General features: G+C 42.7%; 1 protein-coding gene across 4 annotated transcripts in view; it reads right to left on the bottom strand.

The window, feature by feature from the left end:
* Positions 1-217: 217 nt before the first annotated feature.
* The window catches only part of Ehf (ETS homologous factor), a 41,642-nt gene continuing 26,641 nt past the window's right edge, over positions 218-15,218 (bottom strand). For 3 of the 4 annotated variants that reach the window (XM_048359807.1, XM_048359808.1, XM_048359809.1), the window contains exons 3-9: positions 14,010-14,255; positions 11,302-11,364; positions 8,364-8,432; positions 8,183-8,251; positions 3,326-3,388; positions 1,478-1,673; positions 218-1,387 (exon numbers count right to left, since the gene is read on the bottom strand). In XM_048359807.1, coding sequence (XP_048215764.1) covers positions 1,288-1,387; positions 1,478-1,673; positions 3,326-3,388; positions 8,183-8,251; positions 8,364-8,432; positions 11,302-11,364; positions 14,010-14,255 — 806 coding nt within the window. In that variant the 3' untranslated portion in view covers positions 218-1,287. The remainder of the gene's footprint in view (positions 1,388-1,477; positions 1,674-3,325; positions 3,389-8,182; positions 8,252-8,363; positions 8,433-11,301; positions 11,365-14,009; positions 14,256-15,218) is intronic. The other variant, XM_048359810.1, reaches the window with a different exon arrangement.

Below are 15,218 nucleotides of genomic sequence, written 5' to 3'. Positions count from 1 at the left end.
CCAGCATTTCTCTCTGCAAAATATTTGTCATGCTTTGGGGTTCTAGCTCAAATGTCTTGTAATTCTTGTTGCATTGCAGTGCTTAATTTATCTGACTCCATTTCTCATCTGGGGTTCTGAAAAAAATTCCTCTAAAGGGTTCAACCCACTATCCTTAGTGGGTTGACTTTAAGGTCTTACTTTTGCTTTACTCTAGAGGCTAAAAGACCTGACAACCTTTCTTTTGCTCTGAAACCACATCACCATTTATTTTCATCTGGACTGTATAAAACAGCAGTTCTCTATCAAGGGTAGTTTTGTCCCTTAGGAGATACTGGGAGATGTCTAGGAAAGTATTTGATTGCTGTAGTGGAGAAGTGCTGTGGATATGTAGCTAATGGAGGTCAAGGATCCGGCTGTACATCTTATAGTACACAGAATAATCCTCAGCACAAAGATTGACAGCCCAACATGTCAGTTGTGCCAGTTGAGATATCTTGAACTACAGAGATGTGAAAGCAAATTTGTTAGCCATTCACCAACTCCTTCCCACTTACTTTTAAACAGTTGAAATAAAAATAATCAAGGTTGGATTCTCTCTTAAATAACTAGAAATGATACGATGTGGCAATTGAAGATTTTTAGCAACCATCAAAGAGGAATGCAAAACAGGCAAATCAATCCTGATTGAGCATAAGTCCCCTACCCTCCATACACCATTATTTTCCTCACTGATTAAAATATTTCAGCCCACTCTGGATTTTGGAAGTTCCCATTCTCTACTCACTGGCTCCAAAAGTCACATGAAAGTTCACAGCACTCGTTCTGTGGATCTCATCCATCTTGACCCTCACCATAGCAACCATATCCAACTCTTGCTAGACAAGGTCATTACGGATGCTACGTACAGAAGACCATCAACCTTTTCTAACTCATTGTGCATAGGAAAACATTTTAATGCCCTCTGATTTCCTTTTTCTTTCTCTTAGCAAGAAGCACAGGACTACCAGTCCTGTTATTCTTGAACTTCATAAGAGGCAAATACAAATCATGACCACATACAGCGTCATATCTCACAGAAAACTGTGTACGTGTGATCCCCGTACAGGACATACTTAAAGTAACAAAATAATTCCTTTTATCAACTGTAGTGTTCCTTCTTCCCGTTAGAAGTAGATTTTCCCCCCTCATGGTACATAAATATCAGAGAAAAGTAGTCTTTGAAATATTTATGTCCAGGAGTTCTTCCTTGGTAGGTATATTCATTTGGTGTGTGCTTTTGGTCTGTGTTCCAAGGGTTAGGTAGACTCAATTTTCATTTTCTCTCCATCCACGGGCATTCTTCCCAAACTTATATACCAGCCGACGTCCATCCACACGTTCCAGGATTTCTCGTTTGTAGTAATATCTGCAACAAAGGAAATGTCCACAGTGTTGTCATTCAGATACACAGGTGACATGAGAGCTGCCATGTAGAGAGATCTAAAGCCCTGCTCACCTCATGGCCCGGCTGAGTTTCTCGTAGGTCATGCTACTGTTGTTTTTCTTCTTCCCCCACAATTGAGCCACTGCCTCTGACTTCAAGAACCTGAAGACGCCCTCGGAGCGATCTTCCCATTTGATGAGCCCTGGATTTTTGTCGGGGTTCAGGAGAATGTCACGGATGAACTCCCATAAATGCGTCCCTCTTGGGTCTGAAGTGAAAAAAAAATGGGCTGATTAATGGCCTAAGTCTCTACAAAGAAAAGACAAAGGGAATACCATGTTACTACTTCTAAGCTACCAAATTTTCCCTATTCCCCAGATAGAGGGATGGCAGAATCTCCAAATACCAGGTGATTTTTTTAAAAAGCAGTTGATAATGAATAATTCACACTATTTTTTAAAGTTTTACAAATTATGACATTGAGGTATGGAGAACTTAAGTAACTTCACCAGCTTCACAGAGTCAACTACTGGCAAAGCTGAGACTTAAGAAATATGTCTCAGGCTGGGAATATGGTTTAGTGATAAAGTGCTTGTCTTGCATACATGAAGCCCTGGGTTCGATTCCTCAGCACCACATATATAGAAAAAGCCAGAAGTGGCACTGAGGCTCAAGTGGTAGAGTGCTAGCCTTGAGCAAAAAGAAGCCAAGGACAGTGTTCAAGCCCTGAGTTCAAGCCCCAGCACTGGCAAAAAAAAAAAAAAAAAAGACAGAGATATGTCTCAGTCTCTAAATCAGGAAGAATTTCTTCTAATCATCATTTAGTGTTGTCAATGTGTTACTTCTGCTGGAAGCAGCTTCCAACCTCTTCTATCTAGTCCTTCAACCAATGACACAGCTCCACCTAGCAACTCTGCTGTGGCCAAATGCACATCAATATGGCTGCAGAATCTTCTAGAGTACATGGAAGGTTGGGGTAAATGCAGATAGCACAAAGATCAAGGGACACTCATTTGATGATTAAGCAACTGGTGAAATGGGATCAGCAACCAAGTTTCATTTGACTCCTTAGGGATCCATATCACACAAATCCATTTCAAGGGGCTGCATTTGTTCCCTTTCATAGAATGACCTGGAACAGCATTAGGACAAAGGCATCAAATTCTTAGTCTCTTCTACATTATCATCACTATCTCTTCTACATTCTCAATTTCTGCTTATGACCTCCTCAGTTCTATATTTCTTCTAGATTTAAAAAGGTTTATGGGGCTGGGGATATGGCCTAGTGGCAAGAGTGCCTGCCTCGGATACACGAGGCCCTAGGTTCGATTCCCCAGCACCACATATACAGAAACCGGCCAGAAGTGGCGCTGTGGCTCAAGTGGCAGAGTGCTAGCCTTGAGCGGGAAGAAGCCAGGGACAGTGCTCAGGCCCTGAGTCCAAGGCCCAGGACTGGCCAAAAAAAAAAAAAAAGGTTTATGGTGAGGAACTCCAACTCCCAAAGCATTGTGTTGAATCATCAGCAAAAGCAATTATTTCTTGGAACAAGAACTGGCAAAGGTTGATAATCAGCCATAGAAAGAACCATGCAGCTCAGCTGTTTCTTGCCATTTGCCCCTCTATTTCTTCTTTTCTCTGAGGGCAGAGGGATATAGCCTGCAAGTTCTCACTCACCCTTGGACAAATATGACAAATGAGGAGGGGCTAAATGGCAAACTGGGTGTCTGTGTCCCACTTTGAGAAACCACTGCACAGGGAGTCATTTGGCCAGAAAAAAAAAATGAGGCCTCAATTTTCTCCCTCAACCCAATCAGAGGTGAAAAAAAATGGTGACAGAAGGCAGAGGCAATTTTTGCCTAAGTTCTCTAGTTCTTCCCAACATGAAGAGAGAAGCAAGAGGTACATGGAAGTGGATCTTACTGTGCTTTTTGGTGTGGGACTTTGCAGGGTGATCTTGCTCCTTTTTCATATCCGGTGACTCTGATTAGGAGGAGAAAGAAATGAGAGTGATTTAATTTATCCCTTTCCTAAGAACATTTATTGAATACCTACTGCACGCCTGGCACTGTTTGGCTATGTGGTAGTGAATCAAACAAAACACCATAAATATTATGGAGGAAAATAACTCAGGGTAAAATAAATAGCAATAGAAATATAGAGGTGGGGATACTTGCCAATTTAACATAAGGTGGTCACAGAAGAGCTCTCTGACAAGAGACCTAGACCACAGACCATGCAGAAAGCTTATGAAAGAGACTCCTATAGGTGAGAATAGTTAAATGCAAGAGGTTTGAGGTCAGTATGTGATCAAGAGGCAAAGTGGTAGAAGCTTCCATCATTAAAAATGTTCTAAGACTTTTTAAGGACTTTGTGCTGAGAGAAATAGGGAACTGCTGAAAGCTTGAACTTACTAGAATTTTTTTTATATAATATGAGAATGTAAACATTCATAATAAAGAAAGATGGGTTTGGAGCCAGAGGAGTACCATTATTTTTGGCATGCAAAGTTACATTTTAATCACACCGACAAAGAGGCCATTGAATGGCCAGCGCTGGGCATAGAGGGCCACAGTAGACTATGGAAACACAGATTAGTTTAACAAATGACTCATTATGGCCACCTTTTCACTATCCCTAAAGAGGAGGTGACAGAGGCAGACCCAGGAGATGAAAAGCCTTCTTCAACAAAGCAAAAGGCTGGTACTGCCTGTCCTCAGTCAGAGCCGAAAACCAAAAAAATCCACTCTCACTGGAGCAGAGGAAGAATGGCGATTCCTACAGACTAAGCAGGGAGGCTGAAAGATGGGCAGCAAAATGCATTTCCACAGGGATAGTAACTTCGGGTGTTCTGTAGCACAGCAGGGTGACAATTATTCATGACTTAAGATTTTATAACAAACTAGAAGAGGGAGCTTCCAAGGCTCCCAACACAAAGAAATGATAGGAATGGTAATTGCTGTGACTTGATCATGGCATATGATATAGAAGTATCAAATTATCATACTGTTGCCCACAAATATATCCATTTATTAACCAGGCACAATGGTGCACACATACATATAAGCTCAACACTCCAGAGGCTGAAATAGGAGGATCACAAATATGAAAATAGGCTGGACTATACAGTGAAAACTTGTCTCAGAAAAAAAGAGTTTAATTATTATATCAGTTAAAAAGAAAAAGAAAACCAAATTATCTAGCTGTGTGTGTGTGCACGCATGAGTGTGTCTCACACAGAGGACATTGGGAGTATTTGAGAACCAAGGCAAATCTTACCAGAGGCATTACTCATTATGACCCTTCTATGCCATTTCCAAAGATGAAGGCCTGGACTCTATCACCTTTGGCACTTAACTTATTTGACCGAAATAAATGGAAATGAATGATTCTGTATTTCTCAAGACGTGTGGACCCATTGATCCATCTGATCTGATCACTCAGCAACCCCTAGCATTTTCTCCAAAAGCTGTGGTACAATGGAGAAGAGGGATTGAGAAACACCTAAACAGAGGAAAATGCTCTTGTTCTGGCTGAGAATTTTTCTTGGCATTGTCACCAGGATGGCCTGCACTCTACTTTGGTTACCCTGAAGTTTGGAAGGTCAAATTCACAGGAAATGCAAGGAGACGTCATTCTCCCTCCCTGTAGGTTGCAGGGAGAGGTTGCGACACCCCATCAGGATGTGACAATATTGCAACAGCTTCTGGCACCCACCCAGGTTTCCAAGTGATACATCACTTTGACAGGGCCACGTTGTCCTGAAGACAAAGGGTGGCATTTACCCAGCAGGCCACAAGCAAAGCTCATTTTCAAATGGTATCCAGGAGGGGACAGAGCCATTATTTCAGAGCCAGGATTGAATTCAGAAAAACGCAGGTGTCTCTCAGCATCTTGGCTCTGGTCATTGTTTGTAAGCTCCAGTCTGATGCAGAACCAATTGCCTTGAAGTTATCTTTCATGAATAGGGTGAGAACCTTGGAAACTGTCTCCTAGAAAATGCATGTGCGTGTGCAATCATGATATTGTGTCAATCATTTCAGAGGTCCACAGCCCATTGAAGTATTTGTGGGCTGTAAATAAATCATGGGGCAATTTTGTTTTCATTGAGATGTCATTTACCCAAGCTAGACCTCTGTCCAGCTTAGGGGAGGTTTTCTTTAAGAAACAACAACAATAAAATCCTCCAATTAAAATGCTTCTATCATCACATGGCAAAAAAGAAAATTCTTCGTTCCTCCTCATCTCCTAATGTGCAGGGACAAGCCACAGAATCCCTAACCTGCCTTGGCATTGAAATCTTTTGATCTACATTCTCACTTAAAAGCAACTGGCCACTCTCTCCTCCCTACTGACGAAAAATAAAGCCAGGCCTTTTAAGTGAGCCATGTGGTTGATGATTCATTGTTATAAAATAATGGCTTACTCTGGGGAGGTTGTCCATTTTGGCTTTCGCTTACTTGCCTCCCAGGAGCTCCAGGCCAAGGTCCATGGGGTCCAGGCAGGAAAAATAAGAAGCCGCGAATTCACCAGGCAAGTGTAAAGGCATGACTTGAGCTAAGCTGCTTCTCCAGAAGCAAAGATTAGAAGCATTTGCATATGATTCACCTATGAGCCATTTCTTTACGGGATATACAAATTTTGGTGTTCTCACAGACTGTGCCACCCTAGCTTGCGGCTCAACAAGTCAGTAGATAAACACATCAAGCCTGAGTTCACGTTACTGACTACAGGACTGGGGAGCAGATGAGAATCCTGGCAGGAGCCATTTTATGAACTGGTCGATGACAGAGAAATCAAAACAAAACCTGCTTCCCACCTGTGCTATCTCAGAGGCCATCGGTTTACAGGGAGCCTCGCCTTAGCTTGAACTTGAACTTGCACTAAAACATAGGGAGAAACTTAACTACATTATTTTATGAGAGGCTGTGATGGAAAGACTCTGGCACATGGCAAAGGTCTTTTGGGGAATTCTGGTCCCATGTAGGAGAGACTAAACAATTCTGGAAGGAATTGGCCCATACTGGCTGGTAATTAATATCTTACCAAAGAGCTGTTATGTCAAAAAATTTATCAACTGCTGACACTGAAGGGATACTTTAGGGCACAATTCTGATGGTTGATCTCATACCCTAACAGGAGAACAAGGGTATAGGAAGAGCTGGGTGAGAATATTCACACAGCTCGTTCAATCTGAAAATTCAATAAGTACTGAATAGACACTGGGTTCCCTGTTACTATAAACTTGTGAATTGAAACTCTGAGATTGACTCTGAGATTCTAGGTCTCAGTGAAGTCACAGACCAGGTAAAGACGACCTGGCTGAGGCAACTAAGCTCACATCACAGTTCAGGTTTCCCAAGAGTCTCCAGACCTAGTAACCCCTGAGGCTTAGGAAGTGCTTGGGACAACTTTATTCTTAGTTGGAATCTTCTGCACCAAGTCAAAGACCCAACTAGAAAGGTGTGAGAAGTGACACCTGAGGAAGTTCCACAGGAAATCAGAAGGGGATCCAGTGGTTAACCTAAGCTCTGAAGTCCTTACTCTGACTAGGTGGCAATGACTGTCAGAAAAAAATGTTATCCCAATGGACTATTCTTCCAGTAGCAAAGATAACAGCAGAGACGTCGCAGAGTTCTCCCTGCTTCCTGATCTTAGCAGATACCTTCCAGGGATACAGGGCTGCTGGAGGGAGGGGGGACGCCGAGAAAAGAACTAACTGGCTTTGGGTCTGAACCTTAGCTTCAGAAGCATATGCACTGGCATCCAGCCCTTTCTCTTTCAAGGGGCTTGACCTCAACAAACCTCAAACCAAAAAGCTGTGGTTATTCCAGTTCTTCAGAACACATGTTCCATTCACACACACACACACACACACACGCGCGCGCGCGCGCACGTGCGCGCGCGCGTGCATAAAGGATCGTTGTTTAATTCCATGCTTTCTTTCACAAAGATATAATTAAATACCAGTTCTGAAGTTGTCCAAATTCAAGTCCTAGAGAAGAGTAATTTCCTCGGTGCGAAGTTGCTAATGTAAGGTTCATTTCATAGAACTAAGGAGACCCTTAGGTGAAAGGACAACACAAAACCTTGTATTTAACTAGTCCTTATACTGTGCACACAAACGTATCTATTGCCTGAAATTCCATTTCCCCGATCCCCAATGGATCAACCCTACCATTTGCTGTAATAGTGAGACTGAGCATCTTAGATCAAGCTTTAACCAAATACAGATAATATGCACATAGTTCATACAGCACTGTTTCATCAGGATTAGACTTAAAAACTGTGGGGAGGAGAAGAGAGAATAATGATTCAGGAATTTCTGAAAGTTCCAGAAACAATCACTACAGGCTCTCTGGCCTCTGGATCCATTGTCATATATTTTTTTCTAAAGCCAAATGTAATTTGAAATTGATACTTGAATGCTGATGAAAATCAAGCATAGGCAATTGCCCCATACATATAAATAATTTTATTGGATCGAGCTTAAGAGCCATTTTTTCTGCCATTAAAAGGGGGTGGAAAACACAAACAACTTTTGTTGTCAAAAGGGTCACTGCTTCACATGAGACAAACATTTGTCCTAAAGGAATTCCAAAGGTTGTCATTATTTAAACTCATGTATACATATTGGCTTCAAAGTACACATATTCAGAGAAATTAGAACTCACTTTCTTCCCTAGCCTCTTCATGAGAAGAAATGTAGTGTGTTGATAGTTCTCACTATTTCTCAGGAAACATTAGACCTATCTAGTCTCAGATGTCAGAACAACTTACCCATAGGAAGATGACCGCTGGTTGCCATGGAGATCTGGGCCCGGCAGAAAGATTTGCTGTCCAACAAATCTGTAGCAATGAAGAGATAGGGGGTATGAAGTTATACTCCTTGTAACACAACACCTTAGCAGTGAAAGAAAATAACAGCACGCAGGGTCTTCAGGGTTGGGGAGTTAGTTACCTACTGTGCTACCATAGCTGGTGTCGTATAAATAGTTTTCTTCTTTCCAAGCATTCATGATGGAAGGGTCTATGAGGAATAGAAAATGGGGAACGTCAACCTTCATTGTCCTCAGAGTGAAGAACTTCCCTTTTCTAAGTCTCTGCTCATGACAAAGGTGTCATAAAGAAATGTAGCCAGGCACCAGTGGCTCATGCCTGTAATCCTAGCTACTCAGGAGGCTGAGATCTGAGGATCATGGTTCAAAGCCAGCCTGGGCAGGAAAGTCCATGAGACTCTGGTCTCTAATTAATCACAGAAAGAGCAAGAAGTAGCATTGTGGCTCAAGTGATAGAGCACTAGCCTTGAGCTAAAGGTACTCAGGGATAGCCCCCAGGCCCTGAGTTCAAGCCCCAGGATCAGTTAAAAAAAAAAAAAAAAGGAAGCGTACTTAATAAGGTACATCACCTTTACAATTGAAAAAAATGGTATCAAAATACTTTATAAGAATGTAATCTTATATCCCCCCCTTCACCACCACCCCCCCGGACCACCCTGCAACTTGGGGAAAATGGCTAAGGTCCAGTCCTGTCCTGTGTTTGTGATCCATGCCTATCACATTTTTCAGGGAAATGAGAGTTGTTTTTTTTAATACTATCTTACAACAATACTTTGCTGTCCTAGGAATTTTTCTAGCCTGTCTCAGCCTTTTCTTACATCCTACCATAAAATCTCCAAAATATGTTTGCCCTTGATTAAAGAGTATGCCTTGTTAGGGACAAATAAACACATAATAAATGGTTAGTGGACATATTTTTATGACCACCTTCCTGGAATATTTGATAAGGTTATTCTCAGAAAAGGCTTTATCAGTCCTATCTATTTTCTCCTTTGCTGGAATCTTCAGTTGGGTGATAGGTTCCCTTGCTTTAGGATCTCTCCAATTAGCTTAAAGGGTGGTATAAAATTCTCAAAGCAAAGCCAACAAGAAGGAAGAGAGTATTACAAAGTCAAACAAACAGCTTTGATGAGTGGGGCCCATTGCCTCATCTCTGGGATAAAGAAATACTGGCACCTTCGCTCACTGTTCGTTCTCCTGCTTGCTGTGTAAGCATACCTCACTCCAAATGACTCTTCACATTTCAGATCTGAAGGGAACTCCCCTCCGCCTACTTTAAATGAAGTCCAAACTCCCACATAACCCCCAGGTCAGGCTGGACTCCAACATAAGCACTTTTTTTCATGAATGGTCAAGAGCTCTAAGATTTCTTAGCTTGTCTACCCTCCTCGACAACTCCCTGCTTTCCCTTTACTCCCGATCCACACTGCCCTCCTGCCCAGGTTCTGAGTTTGAGAGGTAGAAGGGCAAGCCACTGGCCGAGTTTCATTTTGTTTTTATAGCATAAATGGTATAAAACCTGACTCACTGGCTAAGTCTTCTTGTTTACGACATAGGGATTTAGCTGGTATTTTACCTAATAGATAGATACATGTTTGGACACCCCAAGCCCAATCTCCTGGGGTTACACCCTCTCTCCTCATTGGGTCATCTTGTCTACCTGTTGTTGTCTCTGAAAACAAACCAAACCAAAGAAGTTTGGGGGTGTTGGCCCCTCCATGAGCCTCTTCCCCTGTCCTTCCAGGGTGGGTCCTCTTTCTCCACCCTGCAGCTTAGCTTTTCTGAACTGGCAACACAAGAATGTCTAGATGGTCAAGGGGGATTATTGAGTTCTGCAGAACTTCTCCAATATCGCCCTGGCTCCTCAAGGGAGGCTATCTACAAGGTGAAGGCCATTCCCTCAGGCAAGCCCTGGGCCTATCTCCAAGCTAGGGCAGACCTACAAAACACAGACGATTGAGGCCCATACCCCAGACTGTAGGAGCAGGGCTAGGAAGAACTAATTATAAATGCTTCCAAGCTACTGTGTTTTTTTTTTCTTTAATAATGGTAGACCAGCCCCCTTATAAAAGGATAAATAACTGCATGGGCTAATTTTGGTGCCAAGTGACTCGCAAATCATCCTCGGGTCAATTTCTCTTCTGGGTAACTGGCATGCAACCTTCATGGAGGCTGGTGGCAAAGTTGGTGAGCCCACATGGCTCAAAAATCTCCTCAATGTGGACATAGGGAGTGACCCAGGGAGCAGTTGCTCTTACAAGTAAGGATTAGGGGACAGCTTCCACAAGTTAGGATGGAAGAAGGGGAACAAAAATAAAAGTAGATTCTGTGAGTGTGTAGGCTTGCTGACAACCCAGTAGAGTACCTGTCAGTCATATCTAAAGGCAAGAACTGGGTTCTAAGGTAACTTGAGGAAATGGGTAGGGTTGAGGGAAGGGAGAGAAAAGTGGAAGGGGTAATACAAACTGACATGTTGAGTTGAAATCCCTTGGTACAACTACTTAAAGATAAAAAGAATTGAGTTCCATAGCTGCTCTGAGACATCCCCATGAAAACTCCCTAAAGCCCCGGAAACCATGCAAAGCATGGCACCAATTCAGTAACTCCCTTCTTGTAAGCACATTCCTTCCTATCCAGGGAGGAAGGAGAGAAAAGACATATTCTCTCTCTCTCTCTCTCTCTCTCTCTCTCTCTCTCTCTCTCTCCTTTTCCCTTGCTCTTCTGAACTGAACCACACTCAGTCGGCTTCTTTTGCTAGTGAGGAGGTCAACCTTAAATTCTACACCTGCTTAGACCTCAAATGTTGCCCTGAACAGTTGGCAGGAGTAGAGAAGCATGGGAAGAAAGGAGGCTTGCCACTGGTCTACACCTCATGAACGTCTCTGGTTCCAGGGCAAGAGAAGAGGCTCATGGTAGGGTGGCCCATTGGAGACAGGAAAGTAAAAGACTTTCTTGGGTTTCCTGCCAAAACCTACTCCCACACTATCCCTTAGACTCTCCTGATTGTTCTCCTCAGGGCTTTACCTGACTAAGTTGGCTCCCTTCATCTCTCATACTCACCTGTTTGTTCAGCCTTGACAATGACATTGTGTGTAGACTGAAACAGGTCACTGCTGCACTGGCCTGTAAGGGATAGATTGGGAAAGTCAGGGAGGGCCCAGATGGAGCCAAACCTTGGTGCTTCGGGAAGGTCAAAGCGTTTTTTTTTTTTTAAGCTTCTGCCTTTTCACAGCCTGGATAACCATGTTTGCTTTATAGGAGGGGGCTTCCTTCTCCACTTCTCACACTCAAGCCTAGATATTGTCCCTGATGCCAGAGAATCACTAGTCTAGAGCACTCCCATCAAATGGAACTATTTGGCATTGTGGATGGAAGACATCCAGTATGGTGGGCATAGAACACTCAATGAAAATGACCCATTTTTTCCACTGTTATCTAAGAGGCATTAGCCAGTTGGGTCTCCATTGCCTCATCTATACATTTAGGGGATTATGTTAGACAGTCACTAGATAGCCTCCATGGTACTTTCCCATACTAAGACATGATGTGAAGTGGAAGCAAAAATAAAGGGGAAACTATTTAAATTTAGCTAGCTTGATTCCTCGTCAACCAGTTTTGATTGGATTCCCCTATGAGATGCATCTAGATAGTAAGCAGCAAGCTTTTTCTTATTTATGTCAGACATCCTTGGTTTTCTGAAAGCCCCTCTGTGTTACATGGCATACAACATATATACACATGAATGACTCTGGAATAGTTTCCTAGTCCCAGACAGATGATCAACATTTCAGGTGTGGAACTCATGTATCTAATCTTTTGACCTCTTATGTTTTCCATAAAATGGACACAGTACTTATTTCATTACAAGGTCATTAAATTAATTAGTTCACTGGGAACTAATAGAAGTAAACACTCAATAACTTTGTAAGCTAATCTACAAAGAAGCAAACAAGGAAATGAAGGTGAGAAATCCAGCCATTTAGGCACTCAGAGGTAACAGCAGCATGTGGTCGGACCACACAAGTTATGGAAGATCAAAGATGGCTGACACATCTCCAGGCCTCTCAGCTTCAGGTTGTCAGGGAAAAACTTTAAAGAAGTGTACTTAATTGGAGGTGAGGTGGTAAATGTTTTGAATTCTTCAAGTATAATTCTGTTCTTTCTGAAGATTTGGAGAATGGGCATGAGGGCTGTTAATAGAACTTTGTTTGGTTTGGTTCTAGTAAGAGAGAAATGAGCAACCATTGTGGTAAGGTGGTGGGAAGAAGGGAGTGCCAAGGTGTTGAATGACATCATCCAAAATGGCCACCACAGCTGCCATTCCACGGCGGGCTTGCCAGGTCATCAGTGTTGATGGCAGTGGCCAGGGTCTGGCTCTGGCTCATAGCCCTGGTGCTCCAACTGACTCAACCCTAGTTACTTGCCCAAAGCTTGTGCTAGGATATAAAGGCCTTTTCCAACATGGAAAGACAGCTCAGACACTTTAAATGTGCCTGCTTTCCTGGATTCAAGGAGTCTCGTGCCAGTGTCAACAGCATTGTGCAAGATAAGTTATCTGCCCTGCTGGGTCCTCCAAGTGGGTCTGGAATGTGCATGGACACTACTGATGTGTGATAAACAGTTTGCAAGGTTGCCTGTCTGGGAGACCTTGAGAGACATTTGAGGTATAAGGGCAGCTTCACTTACAGAAGTCACTACACAAACATTGCGTGTGTCCAAACTGTCTGCTCAAAACCTGCTCTCTCTCTCTCTCTCTTGCTCTCTCTCTCTATCTACCTTTTGCTCTCTCTCTCTCTCCTTTCTTTCTTCCTTTCTGTCTCCCTCCTTCCTTCCTTTCTCTTTCTTTCTTTCTTTTTTCTCTTTCTTTGTTACATACCATTTAAAAATCTTCTGGGGCTGGGAATGTGGCTTAGTGGTAGAGTACTTGCCTAGCATGCATGAAGCCCTGGGTTTGATTCTTCAGTACCACATAAACAGAGAAGCCAGAAGTGGTGCTGTGGCTCAAGTGGTAAAGAGCTAGCCTTGAGCAAAAAGCAGCTTAGGGACAGAAATTAGGCCTTGAGTTCAAGCCCCAGGTCTGACCAAAAAAAAATCTTCCCACTGGGGTTGGACATTTAACTCAGTAGAACAGAACTTGCCTGGCAAGTGTAAGATCCTGAGTTCAATCTTCAGCTCTGAAAAAAAAAATCTTCAAAAAAAAAAGTGACAATTCTCCCTTCTTAACCCCAGAAATCTAATTTCACATATCTTTGTACTACTGTTAAACACCTTGACCAAGTGTGGTGGCATATAATTGTAATTCTATCATTTGGGAGTTTGATGTATGAGCATGGTGAGTTTGAAGTCAGCCTGAGCTATATAGTTAGACCTTGTCTTTAAAAAAAAAAAAGGAAATAAAAAAGCAAACAAATCCTAGGTTTAGATTACTTTCTTAGTTAGCCATAATAATCTTTAACAAGTAAATAACTGAAAATTTTTACATTTAGCAAATGTAAAAGAAATGTCTATGTCAGAATAGCAAATTTTCTATAAATAACAGCCAGGCCTTGTCCCTCTAGAAATGAATACTGCCATAAGGAGAGATCTAAATGATACTATGATGGTGAGGGATTAGACACACTTCCTACCCTAGCCCTTGATCCATCTTCTCATTTCCCTTCTACTCCCTGTCTTGGAAAAAGGTCATTTGTTAGTGAGGCCATCCTTTGTCCTCCCTGATAAGGACCCCTCCCACTGCAGAGCCTCTGCACTTCCAGGCCACCTCTCACCATTCCACTTGAGATGTTGAAGGTTGCTGTAGAGCAGCTGCCCAGCTGTGCCTGCTGCCCGTGTGAACTCCTGAAGGCTCATTGCGCACAGGTGTTCACCGTTGACGTCAAACTCCTGGAAGGGGATGCAGCTGGCATCCAGCTGGTTGGTGTCCAAGAGATGTTGGAGCCACTCCCATACCTGGTACTTGGTCCAGTACTGAGGGTGGATTTCATGCCACTGGCCTCCAAAAAATCCACTGGAAACTGCAAAAGAGGAGGTGGCCCCATGAGTAGCTGCTCCTGGGCACAATCTTACACGTGGAGAGATACTGCTGGGTATCAGCTGTCATGGGGAACTCAATCTGTGCATGTGTCACTGTGGGGGATAGAACATGAGGAAGCTCTGGAAAATAGGTTCTTTCCCCCAGTTGTAGTGGGATGATCATTTACCTCTGCATCTTCATGTCCTCTTGAGCATGATATTTATCCTTGGGCATGAGATAAGGACTAGAGGTGCTCTGAGCTCACAACCCTCTCCCAAACTATAGTATAAAAAGTAAGCCACTGATACTGTTTCAGTAACTTGTGATCTTATCTACACCCAAATACAGTTGTCCCTCAATGAGCATGGTGGATTACTTTCAGGAATCCTTATAAACCAATATCTGGGGCCATTCAATGCCCCTGTCAAAACAGTGTAGTTTTTTATAGTACATGTACAGATCCTCTCATAGACTTCAAATCATCTCTAAATGACTTGCCATCCTAACATAATGCCAATACCAGGGAAATGTCTGTTATTTTAGAAGGGAAGATGAAAGAAAAAGTCTGTACGTGTGAAGTGCAGGCAACCATTATTGTCTTGCTACATTTTTTGAGCTTGTGGCTAATTGAATCTATAGATACACTATCCTGGGATACAGAGGACCTGTAGCTCTTCTTTTCTGGCTCTGTGTGTGTGTCTCTTTCACAGATACACACAAACAAACACAAATACTCTCATATGTTTCACATTGTGTCTACCGCAAACTCAGACCATTTGCAATCTGATATGAGGTCTGAAATGAATGTCCTAACGAGGTCCAAATTATTCCTGAGCTAACCATGGTGCTATCCCCACTGCCCCACTGATTACTATAGCAACTGGACACCACTTCCCTACTCAATTACCTTCAGTATTTTCCCCAGTATCCATCAAATAAGATACAGAACTGCAGAGCCAAGTTT

This window comes from Perognathus longimembris, chromosome 13, assembly GCF_023159225.1.
Source record: "Perognathus longimembris pacificus isolate PPM17 chromosome 13, ASM2315922v1, whole genome shotgun sequence".
NCBI lineage: Eukaryota > Metazoa > Chordata > Mammalia > Rodentia > Heteromyidae > Perognathus > Perognathus longimembris.
The sequence above is the reverse complement of the archived record's forward strand: the minus strand, read 5'-3'. Positions and strand labels throughout refer to the sequence as shown.